Source organism: Salvelinus namaycush, chromosome 34 (assembly GCF_016432855.1).
Source record: "Salvelinus namaycush isolate Seneca chromosome 34, SaNama_1.0, whole genome shotgun sequence".
Classification (NCBI taxonomy): domain Eukaryota; kingdom Metazoa; phylum Chordata; class Actinopteri; order Salmoniformes; family Salmonidae; genus Salvelinus; species Salvelinus namaycush.
The window spans coordinates 6,120,456-6,143,599 of record NC_052340.1 but is presented as its reverse complement, the minus strand read 5'-3'; the positions used below and the strand labels follow the sequence as shown (position 1 = coordinate 6,143,599).

At 44.6% G+C, this 23,144-nt stretch overlaps 1 protein-coding gene across 3 annotated transcripts in view; it reads left to right on the top strand.

Annotated features, from left to right (window-relative positions):
• LOC120029052 overlaps nt 1-23,144 on the top strand; it is a 47,425-nt gene that overhangs the window by 4,510 nt on the left and 19,771 nt on the right. For 2 of the 3 annotated variants that reach the window (XM_038974344.1, XM_038974343.1), the window contains exons 3-5: nt 15,501-15,620; nt 15,804-15,940; nt 18,176-18,243. In XM_038974344.1, coding sequence (XP_038830272.1) covers nt 15,501-15,620; nt 15,804-15,940; nt 18,176-18,243 — 325 coding nt within the window. Of the gene's footprint in view, nt 1-15,500; nt 15,621-15,803; nt 15,941-18,175; nt 18,244-18,373; nt 20,359-23,144 lie in introns of those variants that run through there. The other variant, XM_038974345.1, reaches the window with a different exon arrangement.

Genomic DNA, 23,144 nt, shown 5'->3' with positions numbered 1-23,144 from the left:
ACAATTTCACACACAGTTTCACAAAAACACATTACATGAAGAACTGTGCGGATACAAAGTTTGGTAACCGAACAAAACTGAGATTTTATCAAGCTTTGCATCGGCACAAATTTTTCAGTAAATGTGTTTTTATTTATTTGTGTGAATTGTTCAAAGCAGTCGTTGTGCTTTGAAATCAATGTTTGTTTTTTGTTTGGCATACATTTTAAAGTAAAAAAATCTCTGCGTATTTCCATTACAGTGGAATTGCCCAGTTGTAGTGTAGGGTGGTAGTCATAGTGGTAGCTTTAGAAGTAGTAGTAACTGTAGTGTAGGGTAGTAGTAACTGTAGTGTAGGGTGGTAGTCATAGTGGTAGCTTTAGAAGTAGTAGTAACTGTAGTGTAGGGTAGTAGTAACTGTAGTGTAGGGTGGTAGTCATAGTTGTAGCTTTAGAAGTAGTAGTAACTGTAATGTAGGGTAGTAGTAATTGTAGGGTAGTTGTAACTGTAGTGTAGGGTGGTAGTAATAGTTGTAGCTTTAGAAGTAGTAGTAACTGTAAGGTAGGATAGTAGTAACTGTAGTGTAGGATAGTAGTAACTGTAGCGTAGGGTAGTAGTAACTGTAGTGTAGGGTGGTAGTAATAGTTGTAGCTTTAGAAGTAGTAGTAACTGTAAGGTAGGGTAGTAGTAACTGTAGTGTAGGGTGGTAGTAACTGTAGTGTAGGGTGGCAGTAATAGTTGTAGCTTTAGAAGTAGTAGTAACTGTAAGGTAGGGTAGTAGTAATTGTAAGGTAGGGTGGTAGTAACTGTAGTGTAGGGTGGTAGTCATAGTGGTACTGCAATACTTGTGGATTTAGCCTAGCGTGTGAGTGGGGCACCAGTTCCAGGGTTAACCGTGTGTGTGCAGTAGAGATGTGAGGGGTAGCAGCAGTACCAGTGTTCAGTGGGTCAGAGCTGTCAGAATACATTTGGGATCTAAACCTCTCGTGGGGTGCAGTGTGTGCGTGTCTGTGTACACTACATTATCAAACCGCGTCTGTGCGGTGACCCCGTCGGAGTAGTAGAGATACACCTTGCCCCCACAGTGACATACGTTCTGTAATACCCAGACACCATGTGTTTGAACAGAGTCGTCACTCTCCCAGTCATCAGCCCTTTGCTCCTCTGTCATGGAACTGACTATTCTTCTTCCAGGTCAAAGGTTATGCTTACTCTGGTCCATGAGTGTGGCAGACAGGCAGCTGATGTTAAATGGGTTAGTTGAGCCACAAGCCAATGTCCCTGCTCATATGTTCCATCACAACTCCCCTACTCTTGCCTTGGCATACTGTGCCATCTTGAATGGAAAGAATGTCCTTGCTGTGTGTTATGTAGTGTGGTGGAAGTGGATAGAACAGTAGCAGTGAGTCACAGATCAAGGTATGAATTGGGGGTGGAAGTGGGCGAGGCAAAGATTAGAATAACAGAAAGGGAGGGAGGAGTTCGGCTAATTTACAAGGTCATTGCGCCAGCAGTTCTCTGCTCTTTAATCTTTCTTCTTCTTTTTTTTAAGGTGCAATATGCCATTTCCTTGTTGCAGAAATTCTACTAGTTTGCCTAATTTCAGTTTGTGACAAAACAAGCAATATATAGTGTAGAGCATCATTGTACCATCTAAACTGCTGTGAAATATATTTTCAATAACCAAAAATATTGTATTTTCAGCTGTTTGAAGTAGAACGTAAAAGACGCAAAAACGAAACTTAAGGGAAGCATAGAAATAGTGCACATAGAACAGATCTACCGCTTCTTGGACTTGCTTTCAATGAGAATGCCAGATCTATAATGCACATTTCTATGTGAATTTAGTCAGGTCTCCCAAAAAGTTACATATTGTAGCTTTTAATACTTTTTATTTATTGGTTTTTAAATCGCAACAGAATCACAACAAAAGCTATATACATTTACCCCCCAACCTGAAACTTGCTTTCGTTTTCCTATGTCGATCTGTACTTAGCTCCGATCTGTATTAGCCTACTGTCTATATGGCTCAGTAAGTACTGTCCCCCACTATTGTTTCTCTCTAGTGTTATGTGTCTATTCTTTCCTTTTGTCCTTCTTTCTCATTGTTCCCTTTTTTTTTTTTTTTCTCTTCTCTCTTTCGGTCCCTCTCCCTTTCTCCTGCGTCTTATCAGCCCCTCTCTAGCTTCTCTGCCAAACTATTTCCCCTCCGTTTCCTTGGTAACAGGGCCATACAGAGCGTAGCACTGCAGTGTGTGTGTGTGTGTGTGTGTGTGTGTGTGTGTGTGTGTGTGTGTGTGTGTGTGTGTGTGTGTGTGTGTGTGTGTGTGTGTGTGTGTGTGTGCCCAGAATAATGCCACCATAGCACCAGCTGGAGCTCAACCCAATGCACGCTCAGCAAACACACACCAGCTCCAGCTCCATCCAAGCACAACGCAGCAGCGACAATGTATCACAAGAAAAGGCGCAGAGAAGGAGTGGTAGAGAAGGAGTGGTAGAGAAGGAGTGGGAGAGAGAGAGATGGGTACAGAGAGAGATGGGGAGAGAGAGAGATGGGTAGAGAGGGAGAGTGGTAGAGAGAGAGATGGGTAGAGAGAGAGTGGTAGAGAGGGAGATGGGTAGAGAGAGAGATGGGTAGAGAGAGAGATGGGTAGAGAGAGAGATGGGTAGAGAGAGAGATGGGTAGAGAGAGAGATGGGTAGAGAGAGAGATGGGTAGAGAGAGAGATGGGTAGAGAGAGAGAGATGGGGAGAGAGAGAGATGGGGAGAGAGAGAGATGGGGAGAGAGGGAGAGTGGTAGAAAGAGAGTGGTAGAGAGGGAGATGGGTAGAGAGGGAGATGGGGAGAGAGAGAGTGGTAGAGAGGGAGATGGGTAGAGAGGGAGATGGGGAGAGAGAGATGGGTAGAGAGAGAGATGGGTAGAGAGAGAGATGGGTAGAGAGAGAGATGGGGAGAGAGAGAGATGGGGAGAGAGAGAGATGGGGAGAGAGAGATGGGTAGAGAGAGAGAGAGATGGGTAGAGAGAGAGAGAGATGGGTAGAGAGAGAGAGAGATGGGTAGAGAGAGAGAGATGGTTAGAGAGAGAGAGATGGGTAGAGAGAGACACTGTTGCGCTAGAGCACACAAAAAACTATACATACCTCGGCCTAAACATCAGCGCCACAGGTAACTTCCACAAAGCTGTGAACGATCTGAGAGACAAGGCAAGAAGGGCATTCTATGCCATCAAAAGGAACATACATTTCAACATACCAATTAGGATCTGGCTAAAAATACTTGAATCAGTCATAGAGCCCATTGCCCTTTATGGTTGTGAGGTCTGGGGTCCGCTCACCAACCAAGACTTCACAAAATGGGACAAACACCAAATTGAGACTCTGCATGCAGAATTCTGCAAAAATATCCTCCGGGTACAACGTAGAACACCAAATAATGCATGCAGAGCAGAATTAGGCCGATACCCACTAATTATCAAAATCCAGAAAAGAGCCGTTAAATTCTACAACCACCTAAAAGGAAGCGATTCCCAAACCTTCCATAACAAAGCCATCACCTACAGAGAGATGAACCTGGAGAAGAGTCCCCTAAGCAAGCTGGTCCTAGGGCTCTGTTCACAAACACAAACACATCCCACAGAGCCCCAGGACAACAGCACAATTAGACCCAACCAAATCATGAGAAAACAAAAAGATAATTACTTGACACATTGGAAAGAATTAACAAAAAAAACTGAGCAAACTAGAATGCTATTTGGCCCTAAACAGAGAGTACACAGCGGCAGAATACCTGAGCACTGTGACTGACCCAAACTTAAGGAAAGCTTTGACTATGTACAGACTCAGTGAGCATAGCCTTGCTATTGAGAAAGGCCGCCGTAGGCAGACATGGCTCTCAAGAGAAGACAGGCTATGTGCTCACTGCCCACAAAATGAGGTGGAAACTGAGCTGCACTTCCTAACCTCCTGCCCAATGTATGACCATATTAGAGAGACATATTTCCCTCAGATTACACAGATCCACAAAGAATTCGAAAACAAATCCAATTTTGATAAACTCCCATATCTACTGGGTGAAATTCCACAGTGTGCCATCACAGCAGCAAGATTTGTGACCTGTTGCCACAAGAAAAGGGCAACCAGTGAAGAACAAACACCATTGTAAATACAACCCATATTTATGGTTATTTATTTTCCCTTGTGTACTTTAACCATTTGTACATTGTTACAACACTGTATATATATAATATGACATTTGTAATGTCTTTATTGTTTTGAAACTTCTGTATGTGTAATGTTTACTGTTAATTTTTATTGTTTATTTCACTTTTGTATATTATTATTACCTCACTTGCTTTGGCAATGTTAACACATGTTTCCCATGCCAATAAAGCCCCTTGAATTGAGTAGTAGATGAAGAGAAGAGTGGACGAGAGAAGGAAGAAGAAGATATCTTATGTAGGGAGAGATGGATGTTATTTCGAAGGAGTGAGATGAGAGGTGGTCCAGAGGGATAGACAGCGCGCGACGCAGCAGCGCCAGCCGTATCCTAATGAGTGTCTGGCGCAGCGTGCCCTCAGATGCCCCTCCCAGAGAGCCAGCCACGCTGCTGCACACAGGATCAGCCAGGGAGATGCTAGCAACTAGCATTTAGCCTAGCGCACACACGATCCAGTACCAAGCTAGCTGCTAAGACAAAGAGATATGTAAAACAAATGATGAGAGCTTTATATAGACTTTAAGGTACTCACTTCCTATCCTTACCCATTCAGTTTACAGAAGCCTGAATGATAATGTAACCATTGCACTCGAATGCAAGACGGTTTTAAAGATGAGCATTTACTTTTCTCTGTGTGACCTCCTAGGGGATTTTAGTGCTTGTTGTTTGTCCTGGGAGAGTAGGCTCTGGAAGAGCATGGTTCTTGTGATCTCATCTTGTTTTGGAGCTTTGTACAAGCAGGGGTTGATGACTCATACTGACTCTGAGAGTAGTCCGGACTGCGGTTCGGTGTCCTATGCCAAACAGTCACACATCTCTACTTACTGTATGAACACATGCCCACTCGCCTTTCAAGTGATTCTCACATACGGAGAGCACTTCCCAAGTGCAGTCCATCTTGGGTTTGAAATCCAGTGTGTCACTATTTGTGTCTCAGTGCGAGCGTGTTCTAGTGTGTGACTGCCTGTGTGTTTACGTTGTGTTTGTTTGCATGTGTGTGTGTGTGGTCTCAGATTATGCTGACAGTAGACTGGGTTGGTTGCGTATGCGTTTGCATATAGAGTCACACTGGTGGGTAGTGTGACATTCTGATTTACAGAGCAGGGGAGAAAATGAAATGGAGTGTACATAGTGTAAATTACCGCTTTGTCAGGTTATTGGAAATGGGGGAGCACAAACACACACACACACACACACACACAGACAGAGAGAGACACACCCTCAGCCCTGTGGTTAGTGTGACTCAAGCGAGATGGGGTCCATCACCAGGCATGACTCATCAAGGCTGACCAGCTTTTTCTGCTAGATACCTGACCTCATTAACAAGTACACACTCAGCCGCAGCGGAGGGAAAGTGATAGGAGTTGATTTCAGTATGGAAACTATGAGAAGATGGATATGCGATGAGAGAGGTGAAGAGAAAGATGGAAATATAATGGGATTTATTGTTAGAATATCCAATAAAGTTTATTTCACTAGAAATAAACCTGTAACAAAACACTCCTATTTTTCCTATTTGCTTCCAATAATTCACAGACGGTCATGGCGCGTTACTTCATCTTACTTATGTCAGTGTCAGCTCAGCTGGTTAGTCAGGCCTGAGACTTACTGCAGGTCCACAGAGAGCCATAGAACCCAATGTGCCTGTATCGATCCCTGGACAGGCGCCGTCTGTCCTTAGCTCAGCCTTACTGACTCATCCAGAAATACACAGGCCAGCTGAGCACACAGAGTTCGCCTCAGTCCGACCCATTTGTCACTGTCTGATCGGCACAGAATGTGCCATCACAGCATAGAACAGCTCACATCAGCCCAGTCCAGTATAACCCACACAGGCCCACTTCAGCTAAGCTCAGCCTGGCAAATCCCCATCCCAGTATACACCTACCTACCCCAGTGCTAGCTAGTTAGCCTAGCACTACCCTGATGCTCTCCCCTCTCTCCTGTCTGTCTGTGTGTCTGTCTCATCAGGATCAGGCCGTGTATTTGTTCAGCCTTATCTCCCTCCTGCCTCTGTCCTCCATGCCCCTTATCTGCTGGCAGTATGCTATGCCAGCGTGCTCGGCCCTTTTTATTTTTCTTCTTTCCAGGAACAGCCTGTTCTCTCTCTCTCTGGCCTTCATCTTGGCAGGCAGGCATGCGGGCAGAGACAGGAGACAGCGCTATTAGGGCATTAATGCTGGTGCCAGCGGTGCCCATTAGATTGGCACGGAGGCACAGAGAGATTTGAAGAGAGATTGAAGAAGGCTGATCTGATCGCGACACGTCGGGTCATGCCGTTTGAATGAGATCGGGGGCTGGGAGCAACAGGGGAGGAGAGCGACTGGGATACCGTTGTACGGTCACGGTGTTTGTGACATTCATATGCCGGTTTGGCTGACTCTCACAGTTCTGGTTGACTACTGGCTTAGATCTCTACTCGCGCTGGTTTGGACTGTCTCATGTCTATATGAACGCTGGTGTACAAGGACTTTGTTTTTTCAGCTTTGTGTGTGTTTGTACACACGTGTGCATATCCTCCAGGCTAGGGCTGTGCTGTGGCACGGTACATGTTAACCACAATTAAGTATGCAACAGTTGCACGTGCTCTCAGGCCCAAAAAATGTGCACTTATAAAATACTACATGCATACATGCAGTGGGCTGCAATCTTCAACATCATGGTCAGTGCAAGCGTCAAACATCTATTGGCTGTATATCTACCGCTAAGCGTCAAACATCTATTGGCTGTATATCTACCACTAAGCATCAAACATCTATTGGCTGTATATCTACCTCTAAGCATCAAACATCTATTGGCTGTATATCTACCGCTAAGCATCAAACATCTATTGGCTGTATATCTACCGCTAAGCATCGAACATTTTATTGGCTGTATATCTACCGCTAAGCATCGAACATTTTATTGGCTGTATATCTACCACTAAGCATCAAACATCTATTGGCTGTATATCTACCGCTAAGCATCAAACATCTATTGGCTGTATATCTACCCCTAAGCATCAAACATTTTATTGGCTGTATATCTACCCCTAAGCATCAAACATCTATTGGCTGTATATCTACCGCTAAGCATCAAACATTTTATTGGCTGTATATCTACCGCTAAGCATCAAACATCTATTGGCTGTATATCTACCGCTAAGCATCAAACATCTATTGGCTGTATATCTACCCCTAAGCATCGAACATTTTATTGGCTGTATATCTACCACTATAGTGCTTTTCCCATTTGTTTCCGTTGACATTTTTGTGAGTGTAATGAGTGCGGTTAGGGGATGCGAGGTTAGAGGATGCGACTATTAGCGACTAAAACATTCTGGAAGCCCGCTGGAAGTGCTTGACAACATATAAATGTTCACCAGCATTTCTCTGTGCCCTGACACTGATTGCTTAGCAACAGAGCAGAGTGAATTGAGACTGATTTCCATCTCAATCCCAGATAAAGAGCTCTTCCACAGTGAGTCAGGATCAACGCAAAGGCCTTAGTAAGGTCATTCTTTCCCACAATGCAACACCACCACCCATGGTGCTGATGACATCATATTTCCCAGAAGCAGCCTGACCCTGTCGTGAACAAACCCCCCCCCATCTGTCAAAACACAATACATAACATTAGAGCAGCCAGATGTATTTCGAGTGCTCTTAAAAAACTACTGTACTGATTATACTGTATATGTTCACTAGCCAATCCTTTAAATCAAGTCTTACTTACAGTCCATGTCCTGTGTGTTATACACCACAATGTTATCAGTTGAATTATGTAGCCACGTTTAACAGTCCCAGTACAGTAAATCACATCGGGATTACTGTAATGTCTGTCCTCTACACACTGACTCCTGGAGGGACTTCAGACGAGCTCTGTCCTGGCTGTGTGTGTGTGGTACTTGTTGGTGGGTAGAGACCAGCAGGTTGGGGCTGGAGTCAGAGGTTAATGAACACACACAGCATGTGAGCGTCGCGCGGTAATGAGGCGAGACGATGGTGGCCGGCAGGCTGGCCAGAGAGTCACACAGGCAGAAGGGAACACTTGTACTTTGGCATGTATCACTCCTCCATAATGAGACTGAGCCAGATTATGGTTTGACTACAGATGGGCGTATTTGGGTGTCATTTCGGTATCCTGTGACTGTTCACTATGTCGGATATGATTATTGAGGTGTGTATTTGACATAGCTGCTTTGCGCCACGGTATGCAAAAGGCTGACTGGCACTGTAATGGATTCAGTGGATTTGAACATGAAGGACTTTGTCGTCACTTTGTATTGAAGCTTCTGGGCTTGACAGTTCTGGAGTGACACTGAATGATACTGTCTTCTCTCCCTGCTCGCTCCTCATTCCTTGCTGATAACAGAGCCAATATTTGTCTAACTGAGCCTAGCTGGAGTGAAGGAGGAAGTCAGCCCTCCGCTCTTCACCAGTGTTTACTCTTCCCCCTTGTACTCTGTGATGGGCTGGGAGAGGGGAGGAGAGAGAAAGGAGAAGGAGCAATGGAGGGACAGAGGAGAGGGAAGGTAAAGACAGAGAGAAAAGGAGAAATAATGACATCATTTTTAAGAGAAGGGAAGACCAGGTGAGAGAGAGAACAAAGGGAGGCAGAGAGAAAAGGCAGTGGAAGAGTGAGAAAAGAGAGGCAGAGTAAAACAAAAGGGAGAAAAGGTTCTTGTTCAGAGTCGGTGAAGGGATGAGGTGTACTGTACTCTCCAGGGTCCTGATCTGTATCGTGATAAAGTATCCGTGCCCTGACAGAACACACCGTCAACCGGGACCCTGATGGCTTTCTTTCTCACATTCCTGTTCTCACACACACACACACCAAACCTGACCCAAACAACCTCCCCAGCAGAGATACAAAGGCTAGGGGCCCGATTCCGACTCGAGTTAAGCGTGAGTAAATGGAACGTAATTCCATTTTGATGCACTTCTCCATGCATATTCGGACCTTGAACGTAAGCATGAGAATAGCGTGCTCTTCGTTTTGGGTGGAGATGGACTAAATTAAGGTGTGGCGGAGGTGTGTCTACAGATACACCATTTCCTGACCTTGATTTAATTCCCTAATAATTACACAACCTTTACGAGCGAGGAAACCAAGAATAACGTCTAGCGAACCTACCGGTTCCAAGTGGAAACCTACTTCATTTTTTTCAGATTGGTTTTATTTCTATCTCCATGCACTGTAATGTAAGAGCTACTGATAAGAGCTAGGTAAATGAGTAATCCATTTGGATAAGGGAATTGTAAATATAAATGACACTTGTTTTGGTTATATTTTAACTTGTGATCACCGGAGACAAATGTGAAACCAGTCGTATGGCAGAAAACTGAAATTATGAAATTCTGTGCCAATATGCAGAATTTAAATTGTATGGCCTTTTTCATTTTCAGGGATGGGCACTCTCGAATATCTTATTTATAGGCTACCCCGACTTTCTCTGTTTACCATTTCTGTCATGTTAAATATTACCCACTATCAGTATCGACCGTCAGTAGGCCTAATAATAACACATATTCAAATCCCAATTTACTGTTAGTTCCCTTCAGTTGGTATAGCCTACATTATCATTCCATTTAATTACATTGTTTAGTTTACCTTCATTTGCTTCCTCTGCAAATGACGGCCAAGTGGTTGACTTGGGGGCAGTTCCACAGACACAGATTAAGACTAGTCTTGGACTAAAAAGCAAGCTCAATGGGTAATCTTTTGAAAATGCTTTTTATTTCAGTATTAGGCTTAATCTGTGTCTGGGAAACCACCCCTTGGTGTTCTAGAGGTGTTGGATCAGAGCCTTTGTGACACAGTATTATTATTAGGATTAGTATTGAACAAGGTCATGCGTCATGTGTGTTCACCATGTGTGGTGTTGGATCTAGACGTGCTAATATGGCTAGGTTTACACAGGCAGCCCAATTCTGATATTTTTTTCCAATAATGAGTCTTTTGACCAATCACATCAGATCTTTTTCAGTGCTGATCTTTTTGGTAAAAATTGGGCAGCTTGTGTAAACTCGGCCTATGTGATATGTGGTGTTAGCTTTTCGCATAGTTGCGTGCAGCGAAGGAATGTGTACTCCCAGCCCGTTCAGAAACACACATCCCTAGAGAAGCACATGGACTAGTCTTTAACACAGCCTTGCCTAGCAGGGGAAATGCCAGCCAGAGGCCATTGTTTCTCTACTGATACTCAAGGGACTGTCTCCAGTCCAGTCCAGTACAGGTGAGGTTGAAACATTAGCTGAGAAGTTACATGCTCACGGTCCTGTCCTCCACAGAACCAGCTAGTTAGTGTTTGAGTAACGTCTTGTGCAGACGATAACCCATTTCTTTCTCTATAATAAAGTTCTTAGAACAGTCCGAGTTCATAGTAATGTGTGACCCGTAATGTATGCATGCGGGTTAGAATTGGAGTGGTCCTACACAACAGTGTTTAAGACACCGAGAAATCATTGGGACACTGACTGACTGTCTCTATACAGAACCATGGGACTGTGAGTGAGTACAGTAACCTATATGGTGCCCTATGGAGTGGAATTTCATCCCTACGAACACCAGTGAAGGGGTTAAGTAACTGTACACACAGCAGAGCCCTACCACTTCTACTGCTCACCGCCTAAAGCCTCTTACCTGACTGGTGGATAAAGGGTTCGGCCCACTGATGATATGGTACAGGCTCAGTGGAATGGGAGTGGCGACATGGCTGCCATACCCGGCCATTATGGCTTAAAGGCACAGCGTCTAGTTTCACAGCGCAGACTGAGTGTGCATGCTTCACTCTTCACACTATTAAAATGGGCCATGGCACAAAACCCTTATTACAGAACCGCTGTCACGTTAGTAGCCAATTGAAACCCTAACCCTCGTAGTCCTACAATTACAGGTTAAATGGAAGCCCTAACGTTGGTTACAGGGAGGCCCTTACTCTCTTTATCACCTTGCTTAACTCACACAGTGCTCTCTCAGAACCCATATATAGGGTAAACCGTGCTCAGTCCCTGGTGAGAAGGATGGAAGTTTCCCAGCTCCTAAGGCCAGGCCAGGCTGTTTCCCTGCCACCCTACCTCCCAATGCGGGGGTGTTCCAGTTGCCTCAGGGGGAGGGAGGGAGTGTCTGGGTTGTGTTTTTATAACACGTCTTAAAGGGGAACTGCACCTGCTGTTTTGGCCACTTTTTCTCTCTCTTGTTCCTCAAGAAATGCTGGCGGCCATGATGGAAGCCAAACATGTGGGTCCTTGCCACCACCAAGACGCACCATAGAGTACCACAGTATGAGTCATAATACCCTTAAAACCTAGCGGTCAAAATAGGGAAATGGTTCCAATCGTTTTCCCACCATTTTCCCATAGGAGATTTTAGAAACACTTAAAATAAGGGCTGTGTTCTGTGTAGGCTTACCCTGGCGTGACAATTTGATAACCGTGCAGATCTCTCTCAGACAAGGTGACTTAAAAATATGGTCGGCAGTATTTACCCCCCCAAAAATGTAACGCTAATTAGCTGCTAATGTGGCTATCATAAAGAACTACAAATGCCATGATGATCTGGATGAGACTGCTGAATTGTGGCAAAGGTAAGAATCTCTGGATTAACTATCTAATGTTAGTTAAATGTAGTAATGAATAAATTGGCAACATTTCTTTAAATGAACAATTCTTTGAACTTTCTTGTGCAAGTTTTAAATGGACACAATACCTGTTAGCAAAGGTGTCAGCTAGAGATGACGTGCTTGCAGGGATTTGTAGTGTTGCATGATGTCTACTTTGATGCTAATTAGCATTTTCAAATCTGAGAGTAAATAGAGCCAGATATACTGATAAAAGTCACCTTGTCCGAGAGAGATTTACACGGTTATCAAAACGTCACACCAGGGTAAACCTAGACAAAACACAGCCCCCTTATTTGAAGTGTTTCTAAAATCCCCTATGGGAAAAATGAATGGTGGAAAAACAATTAGAACCATTTCTCTGTTTGACCGTTAGGTTTCCAGGGCTTCTGAATCAAGTGCACCTACCGCCAACAGCGCAACACAAATAAATGAAAAAGGAGCGCAAGCCTTTATTGTTGTTGGCTTTCATATCAGAAATGTTTGAAGATCGACGAGTCGATTGCAATCGACCGGTTTGTAACCACTGATGTAGAATAAAACAACCCTCTACATAATACCATAGAAGTAGTGTTCTGCTAATATAACAATGTGCACCTTTCATTGTCATTCCCAGCCGATACAGCTACTGGTGGTGGTAATGGGGCTACCTTGGCAAATATATCAGAGTGGTCATACCTTCCTGTGTGGTTCCCAGTATACAACAGGAGTTTCCTGATCCTGGTGTAGAATACATAGGGTTTCTCCCTCCCCATATTGACTGATTCAATTCAATCATTTAAAAAAAGACGAGACATCATTCCGAGACATCAGTATCAAGCCCATCTGTCCGTCATCGCATCATCTTGCAAGTTTCCATGTGCTGGCACCATACATGTTTCTGTGAAACACATACACACATAGTCACTGTTCAGTTATACCTCAGGATGGCATGTCCTTTTCACTGGAGTCGAGGGAGACTGGCAAGGGTACTTGTGTCGCCTTACACACTTTTATTCTGAGGTCTTGCCTGACAAGCTGTAAAAATAGCAAGTGAACAGTGAATAAAATTGTTTTTGGAGGTCGCTAAACCATTGCAATCACATTGCTGGATATGTTATGATACCGACCTTTGCTCCTTCTGGTAGGTCACGGAATCCATTCATCACCAGGGAATCAGTCTGGCACCCAACTGTGCACTTTGTCTATCAGAAAAACAGGGTCAACGAATGTCATCATCCCTCAATTCTAAACATTCTGAAAGCTAATTCTAAGCTTTACATATGTAGACTGACTGGGTGCAGATTGGAGTAGATTCAGTCCGGTGACACCGTTACGCTATGTAACCAACTGTGACATGTTTTCCTATGGCCTTGGGTTGGTTTAAGTTTGTTGCTGCTAGTTAGTACACTATTGTAGTCATACATGAGTTAGCTAGTTAATACCACCATAGCTGCATCCAATATTAATTTGTGCCCTAGACATGGGTTGCACATCAGAGGCTAATGTGACTGTAGTCTAAATTACACTAACAGAGTGGCATGGAAATACGATGGCTTTACTAAAGTAGGCAAATAATTGTTTGGGAACCATTTTGCCATAAGATGTTGTCAAATTTACTTTAGAGAGATGGCAATGTCGCCATTACTGTTAGAAAAGTTTGTCAAAAAATAGCTAGCTAGCAATGTTAACGTTAGCTTGTTAAATAGGCGTCCCGCTGTCAACAACATCCGGTGAAATTGGAGGGCGCGCAATTCAAATAAATAATCGTAATATTAAACATTCATGAACATACAAGTATCTTATCATTTAAAAGCTTAAATTATTGTTAATATAACTGCGTTGTCCAATTTACAATCGGCTTTACAGCGAAAGCATACCATGCGATTGTTTGATGATGGCGCCCCACAACATTTTCCCCACCAGCACAGGCTTCATAAAATCACAAATAGCAATTAAAGAAATCACTTACTTTTGAAAATCTTCCTCTGTTTGCAATCCCAAAGGTCCCAGCTACAGCATGAAGGGTCGTTTTGTTAGATAAAATCCTTCTTTATATCCCAAAAAGTCTGTTTAGTTGGCGCCATCGATTTCAGTAATCCACTCGTTCAACATGCAGACAAAGGAGTCCAAAAAGCTACCGCTAAACTTTGTTCAAACAAGTCAAACTACGTTTCTATTTAATCCTCAGGTATGCTAAAATGTAAATAAACTATAATATTTTCATACGGAAAGAAGTATGTTCAATAGAAAAGTAAAATTAGTAAGCGCGTGGCCTCTTCACTGCGTGCCAACAGACTGATTTTGAACCGGGAGTCTTTGTACAAAAACTCAAAGTTCTTGCTCGTTTCTGAAGAAACAAGCCTGAAACAATGAACAAAGACTGACATCTAGTGGAAGCCATAGCAATTGCAATCTGGGAGTTGGAATTACAGAGATTTCCATTATAAGAGCCTGGGAGCTCAAAAAAAAGAAATCTGGTAGGTTTTCTTTGGAATTTCGCCTGCCATATCAATTATGTTATAGTCTCAGTCATTATTTTAACATTTCTAGAAACTTAAGTTTTCTATCCAATGCTACCAATTATATGCATATGCTGGCTTCTGGGCCTGAGTAACAGGCAGTTTACTTTGGGCACGTCAGTCAGGCGGAAATTCAGGAAAATAGACCCAAGTTTTTTTTTTTTTTTTTAAATACGGTGGTCCCCTCAATCTTAGTTCATCTGGTTAAGTTACAGTATTCAGCATCTAAAGTCAATCTGGCGACATCACAATCATGATGATCGCAATCATGATGTTATCGTGTTTCCAAGCCAAATCTGAATTGTATTGAGGTAGGCTAACGTTAGCTAGATAGTAAGCTATGCTAGTGATAATGGTGATAATGATTATCAAAATATACAAAACCAGAAGTCTATTGTCTAGCTACCAGTATACTCACCACCACTGGGGACCAACGAACTCCCACCTATTCTGCATGATATAGGGTCCTTTGGCAGGGCATGTAAACCATAGTTGTTGGCTGTGCATCCTGCTGGAAGCATGCATTCCATGGTCAATCTGTATAGGGCTTTTCAGTGTCAAAAGGGTGTGATCCTTTGAACGCATTGGTTGGGGGTGATGAAACAACCAAGCCCCATTCAATAAAGGGAAGCGAAGTGGGTGGAGGGGAAATTTTAACGTGGAGCTTGGCATAATTGTAATCCAAACCCAACCTTCATTTACTCGTAACGCACTGAGGTTCCAAACTCCGTTTTAGACGAGACTGACTTTATGACCAAAATTATCATATTTACACTTTTTAGTCAATTTTGACACTAGAATAAATGTTTCTAGACTCATATCGATGCTGTTTTCAAAGGGATTAGTTGTTTTTTAGGGGCAGTCACTCTTTTAAAGGCAGTCTGGAGAAGTGTGTGTCCCCCTTTTCTCCCCAATTTTGGGGAGCCAACTGCACCAATGTGTCGGAGGAAACACGGTTCAACTGGCGACCGGGATCAGCCTGCAGGGACCCGGCTCGCCACAAGGAGTCGCTAGAGCACAATGAGCCAAGTAAAGCCCCCCCGACGACGCTGGGACAATTGTGTGCCGTCCTATGGGCCTCCCGGCCACGGCCAGTTGTGGCACAGCCCGGGAATGAACCCTGTAGTGCCTTTGACCACTGCGCTACTCGCGAGGCCCATGTTCTTACTGTAACCGACTGTAACATCCCCGTCTTCTCTCCTCAGGCTATGGTGGCCTGTTACCCAGGTAACGGCACAGGGTACATCCGTCACGTGGACAACCCTAACGGTGACGGCCGCTGCATCACCTGCATTTACTATCTCAACAAGAACTGGGATGTCAAGGTACAATGGAACATTGAGTCTCATACATCTAATCTACTATACTTTACAGTCCCACCAGGTTTTCCCTGTCAGCCATGGGTTTCGAACTGGCAACCCTCTGGCTACTCACCTGCCTCTCTAACCTCAAGGCTATGGATAAGGCACTGTGCATCTAACATGACACCTATGTGTGTGTGTGGTCAGGTTCAAGGAGGTCTGCTGCAGATCTATCCAGAGGGGAAGAGTGTGGTGGCCAACATAGAACCGCTGTTTGACCGTCTGCTCATCTTCTGGTCCGACCGCAGGAACCCACATGAGGTTAAGCCAGCCTACGCTACACGGTGAGTGACCACACACACGCACACACACACACACACGGGAAAGGCTATATGGACACGCTTGGTGCACAAATTGATGTATGTCGCTCAGCTGAGAGTCGAGTGGAGACTAACAGATTTTTTTGTCAGTTCAGTCATTCGTCCTGATGAGCCCTTCCCAGGTAGCTAATTTATGCTTGTGGCTAGAAAGTTCAGTGAGAATTTGAAACTTGTCTGTCGAAGTTGGGACTTGGGAGAGTGTTCAGAATCATTCCGTTTTTAAATGAGTATAATTGTATTTTTTACTATAATGCCGTGGTTGTAATTTTTGGGTGAAAACCATGCTTTCTTTAGCTGTCATCCTGGCCTGATATAAGCTACACTATCTAGATACTTCCCTGCTCGCCAAGAGGGCCCCTTGGTGTTGTCGTGTTGCCGGCATGCGGCACAAACTCTCCCCGTTGAGCAGTAACGTTAGACTGTATCATGTTGACACCCAGGTGGTTGCTACCACATGCAGTATTGCGTATTTTGTTCCTGTGTAGGCTGCTATCCTACTCAAAATAAAGTGGGATGGAACAAATTGGCTACATTAACTCCCGCCAGCGGCGTGATACGGCTGCCTGGTGGGAAGCAACTACACAGCACCTGATACAATACCTTTGCACCTGCTTGTCGTCACGTTAGCTAATTGGCATGTCACGGTGACATCCAGATGGTGACCAATACTACAAAGTTATTTCTCCCTCGCATATCTAAATAAACATCTCTTTCTTTTACCTGTTTGAACTAGCACCGTGCTACTTTTGTTGCCAGGATAACCTAGCTAGCTGGGAAGGGCTCATCGGGATAACTGGCTGAACCAAATCTACTCCACTCTCAGCTGCGTGACATACGTCATCTATTTGGGCACCAGGCGTACCCGTATGGCCTCTCCCCACGCGTGCGCGCGCACACACACACACACACAAATGCATGCTGACATGGACTCTGGGACACTGGGGTCAGAGAAGTGATACCGTATGTACACTTACAAAGTTACTGCATGCTCACTGAGACGCAATGTATTCAATCTCACACACACAAATGTCCCATAGGTATTGTATACTCAAACATAGATTTACTATGTACTAAGGCACACAAAGTCATTCCCAGAGAGGTATTTGGATGACTCCCACTGCTTTCAGTTCCCTGAAAGTGTGCCACATGGTTTGACCATAACCATAACCACATCCACTCAAACCCCCACCCCCCCACCGCACTTCCTCTCTCTGCCGAGCCGTTACAACCTCTAACCCACTTTATCGCCTTCACACACAGTACAGTATCTGTTCACTAAAGGCTCGTAATGGTGTTGGGCAAGCTTTTACCTGCTCTGTTAAAGGGATACTTCAGAGTCAGATGAATGGATACCATTCGTATGTCTCTGCATCCAGCATGAAGGACGTTAGAGGTAGTTTCGCGAGTCAATGATAACTAGCGTTAGTGCAATGACTGGAAGTCTATGGTGTCTACTAGCAAGCGCTAACACTCATTAGCAAATTCCTTCAAACTGCACGCAGACAACATCAAAATGGTATCCGGGAGTTAATCTGACTCTGGGGAAGTAGATAAAGGGCTTCATTGCCAAAATCCCGACGTATCCCTTTAACAGATTATAGATCCACTCTCATGTTGATGATCCACTGTTGAGAGAAGTATGAACTCAGCCAGAGCCTATTCAGACTCCTGCCTGATGTTGTGATCATGCACATGGTTATTTTTCATACACATACTGAATGCTGGAACGCAGTAGTCAGAAGTACACCACAAAAATTTGACACGTGATTGGCCTGATTCTAGTTCATTAGTTAGTCCTCTCCTCTCTGTCTAACAGCTGGGGGGTGAGGTGGGGCTCAGGACAGGAAGAACGTATTTCCTGACTGGGATTGGGGTCAGGGGTGGAGGGAGGGAGGGCGGTTCAGTTGCAGCTCTCGTGCTTGAGGGAGAGAGACAGGAATAAACAACACAACCCCACTGAGAAGCCCCACAGGAGAGGCAATGACCCTGACTTAACCCTCCACGGACCAAAACCAGCTCAGACTTAACCCTCCACGGACCAAAACCAGCTCAGACTTAACCCTCCACTGACCGTATATAGCAGACTTAACCTTCTCCTATTCTGTCCTATGCTGTACTATACTGTGCTGAATTAGTCTGCACTTGCTTGTGAGCTGAGAATCTCTGTTGTCAGTCTGATCAGATCATCGTGTGTTACAGCTATGCCATCACTGTCTGGTACTTTGATGCCAAGGAGAGGGCCGAGGCCAGAGAGAAGTACAGATTGGGTGAGTTACAGTTCTGAATGTCTGACTTACATGTAATAGCGTGCATGAAACGGTTTATGCACTTTGTACAGTACATTTTTCAAAAAGTGTTTTTGACTCTTGGCTCCACTGCCATTTCTTGTGTCCATAGCAACCGGACAGAAAGGTGTTCAAGTGCCCGTCACTCAGAACAACAAAACCTAAATCTTGTTCAATCCCCCCCCCCCCGAGTGCTTTTTGGATGTGTATGTGCCTGCTTTTGGAAATCTTATTCTGACACTGTTAACTATCAGGCCCCGCCAGTCATCTGGAACAGCTCTTTATTGGTTGAGAGGAGATAAGGCAGCATCTGATTGTGGGATGTTGAGGGACAGAGGGCGGAGATAGAACACAGTGGACTCAGTTGGCGAATGGAGCGAGGCAGGGTCAGACTGACTCAGGTGGCATAAGGGCCAAAGAGGATGAAGATGACTCCTCTTCATCAGATAAGTCAAAAATTCATTAAAGACAAGAAACAGAATGGACACACTCTTGTTTTTGCCTTACCAATAAATCAGCGCTATTATAATATAATCAGAAAGCAATCTTCTCTGCTCTCGCAAACTTTTCAGCTCGGTCAAAAGATAAGGGGTAACATACAATAGACTTTTCTCCAATCAGAAAGCCGTCCTAAGGAGACAGGAGCACCATCTGCGGGGTCAGGGGAATACGATTGCATCTGGTTTTCAGGGGGAACTGAAAGAGCCTGGGAGGCGACTTCTGCTTTTGGACGTTAACAAGACGATACGTCATCTTCACTCCACCTCCACATTTACTAGACTGGTTCAACCGTGCAGAAGAGAACCTCCCCATGTAGTTCTCTCCCTCTCATCAGGTTAAGACAGTTAGGGACATGTGATTGGAGGTCCTGACATTCACACACATCGTGACACATCCAGCGTGTTGCCTCAGCTACAACCAGCCATCGTGTCAACAACGCACCATTAAAGAGGAAGTGACCTCACAGGAAATGGTCCTTTACATATCATACAGTAGTGTGGCACTCAGCTATCCCAGCATTCATGTTGTTGGAGACCCACCTGCAGGGTATCCACCTGCCACCAGTGTACAGAGAAGACTGAAGACTCTCTTTAACGCAGAGAAACATGAAGACTCTTTAACTCAACTAGTCAACAGGGGGAAAAAGTGCTTTCGCAGCCTCATCAATAATGTTTGTTCATGTGACAGTCAGTGAGAAAGGAGCGTGTAATGTCAGAAAGCAATGTAATACAATTCCAAGAGCGTGTTTTTGTTTGTGAGCGTTTTTGAAGACGACACCTAAACAAAAGGTGGGTTGAAGGCAGGTCGAAACAGGGTTTGCTGAATATTATTGTGTGTGTGTGTTTGTGAAAATGTACTGTACAAGCAACCCTGTTGCTAGTACCTTGGTGGTCCCAATTGCACCTGTAAGCCCCACCCCTCCCTAGACAGAGACTAGAGCCTACATTGGCACTATCATCACCTGCAGTGCATTCTGGTCAACTCAAACATACAATAGATTGGACATGGTTCACCACAACGTCTGAATCTAACCTAACCCAAACCCTCAGTCAACCTTGTTATACTCCACAGAAGCAAATGTGAATGCACAGAAGGGTCTGTGTGAAACTACTGCAGTGTGTCTGTCTGTCTAACTATACTTGTGGGGACCAGAAGTCTCCACAAGAATGGCAAATAAACAAACATTTGACTGTGGACATTTTGTTTGTCCCCACAAGGAAAAAGTATATTTCTTTGGGGTTTAGGGTTAAGGAAAATATGATTTTGAATGGGAATCAATTGTGCCCCCAACAAGGTTAGTTAAATGTGTGTGAGTGTGTGTGCCTGGCCTTGAATGAGGATGGGGTTGCCCTGGCCTTGAATGGGGGTGGGGATGCGCGCGTGTGTGTGACAGACTGGGTAAGAGAGAAGTAAAAAAAAAAATATGACTTCAGAAATGCTATCTGTGAATGATCAGTGTAAATTTAGAAACTGCTTTTAAGCTGTGGATAATATGGTTGAGATGCAATAGTGACTAAAACAATGAGAACAAAAAATGTTGCCTCAGTTTTTTCAGAAATTTTGCATTATTGAATTAAAATGTGTTTTTGTACTAGACTTGTTTTTTTGCCTTCTTGAACATGGAGTACTCCTTTCTGATTCTGGATAGAGTCACTGATACAATACAGAGCAGGGACACTGTCTGGACATTCAGGGGAATTATGATCGCTACACACACACACACTGAGGCCATACAGTAAGAAATCCACTCCCTGACCACAATCATGCAGCCATTTCCTCTCCCAGACCTGTCTCAGCAGGGGTGAGGGAAGAATAGGGAGGTATAAAGATGTAATGAATGGCAAGAGACAAACCGAGAGAGTAATATAAAACTGTGGTGGGCGGGCAGCTTGCATGTCACTACAGAGTTGAGGAGATTACAGTGTGGTCACACAGCGTTCTGAAGACCAGAATGAACTCCATGGTTCCATTCCAAATGGCACCCTATTCCCTATGCAGCGCACAATTGTTGACCAGTAGTGCACAAGGGAATAAGGGTGCTATTTGGGACTTAAGTCTATGATATCCCTGAATCTGCCACTCCCTCTATACTAACCCCATCCTGTTCCTCCTCTCTCTACTACCGCTTTTCATAACCCCAATGATCATAGCCTCAGCCCCCTTTATGTAACCGTATCAGTATCACGTATCTACCAACACGGATGCTACAGTATGCCAACATAAATCCACTCACTCACACGAAGAGACGCACACATAATTGGAAAGATAAACACAAACACACACCAAGACAATGGTCCTAGTGCCTCTCACTTCTCGTCTGGGGAAAAAAAGTCCATTCACATCCACTTCTTTTTCTGCACCCTCCTGGAGCCAGTCCAGAAGTCTATAGTCACCACACAAGCACACAAGCACAACCTCAACCTCTCACTGCTCAGGGCCCATGTCCACAAAGCGTCTCTGAGTAGGAGTGCTGATCTAGGATCAGTTTTGCCTTTTAGATCATATTCATGAGATTATATGGACTGATCCTAGATCAGCACTCCTACTCTGAGGCGCTTTGAGGATACGGGCCCAAACATCCAGACCAGCAGGCTGAAATGATGAATGGACTGTTCCTGTTGGAATAATACTGTGGTGTGTTGCCTTTCAATTATCACAGTATAAAAGCAATTTACTGCTTGCACTTCATTAGAGAAGCCCTGGTGTGTGGCAGGGTCTACAGACAATCACGGACTACGAAAGGAAAACCCGCCACGTCACGGACACTGACGTCTTGCTTCCAGACGAACTAAACACCTTCTTTGCCCGCTTTGAGGTTAATGCAGTGCCACCAACGTGGCACCCTACCAAGGACTGTGGGTTCTCCTTCTCCGTGGCTGACTTGAGTAACACATTTAAACGTGTTAACCCTCGCAAGGCTGCCGGCCCAGATGGCATCCCTAGCCACGTCCTCAGAGCATGCGCAAACCAGCAGGCTGTGTGTTCACCAACATATTCAATCTCTCCCTATCCCAGTCTGCTGTACCCACATGCCTCAAGATGGCCACCATTGTTCCTGTACCCAATAATGCAAAGGTAACTGAACTAAATTACTATCGCCCAGGAGCACTGACTTCTGTCATCATGAAGCGCTTTGAGAGACTAGTCGATGATCCTATCACCTCCACCTTACCTGTCACCCTAGACCCAATTCAATTTGCTTACCGCCCAAATAGGTCCCCAGACGATGCAATCACCATCACACTGCCCTATCCCATCTGGACAAGAGGAATATCTATGTAAGAATGCTATTCATTGACTATAGCTCAGCATTCAACACCATAGTACCCTCCAAGCTCATCATTAAGCTTGAGGCCCTGAGTCTCAACCCCACCCTGTGCAATTGGGTCCTGGACTTCATGAAGGGCCGACCCCAGGTGGTGAAGGTAGGAAGCAACATCTCCACTTTGCTGATCCTCAACACTGGGGCCCCACAAGGGTGTGTGCTCAGCCCCCTCTTGTACTCCCTATTCACCCATGACTGCATGGCCATTTAAAAAAATATATTATTTCACCTATATTTAACCAGGTAGGCTAGTTGAGAACAAGTTCTCATTTACAACTGCGACCTGGCCAAGATAAAGCAAAGCAGTGCGACACAAACAACAACACAGAGTTACACATGGAATAAACAAGCGTACAGTCAATAACACAATAGAAAAAAAAGAAAGTCTATATACAGTGTGTGCAAATGGCGTGAGGAGGTAAAGCAATAAATAGGCCATAGTAGCGAAGTAATTACAGTTTAGCAAATTAACACTGGAGTGATAGATGAGCAGATGATGTGCAAGTAGAAATACTGGTGTGCAAAAGAGCAGAAAAGTAAATAAAAACAATATGTGGATGAGGTAGGTAGATTGGGTGGGCTATTTACAGATGGGCTATGCACAGCTGCAGCGATTGGTTAGCTGCTCAGATAGCTGATGTTTAAAGTTAGTGAGGGAAATATAAGTCTCCAGCTTCAGCGATTTTTGCAATTCGTTCCAGTCATTGGCAGCAGAGAACTGGAAGGAAAGGCAGCCAAGCGAGGTGTTGGCTTTGGGGATAACCAGTGAGATATACCTGCTGGAGCGCGTGCTACGGGTGGGTGTTGTTATCGTGACCAGTGAGCTGAGATAAGGCGGAGCTTTACCTAGCATAGACATATAGATGACCTGGAGCTAGTGGGTCTGGCGATGAATATGTAGTGAGGGCCAGCCGACTAGAGCATACAGATCTTGGTGGTGGGCGGTATAAGGGGCTTTGGTGAGTAGAGTATTGGAAGCTATTTTGTAAATGACATCGCCGAAGTCGAGGATCGTCAGTTTTACGAGGGTATGTTTGGCGGCGTGAGTGAAGGAGGC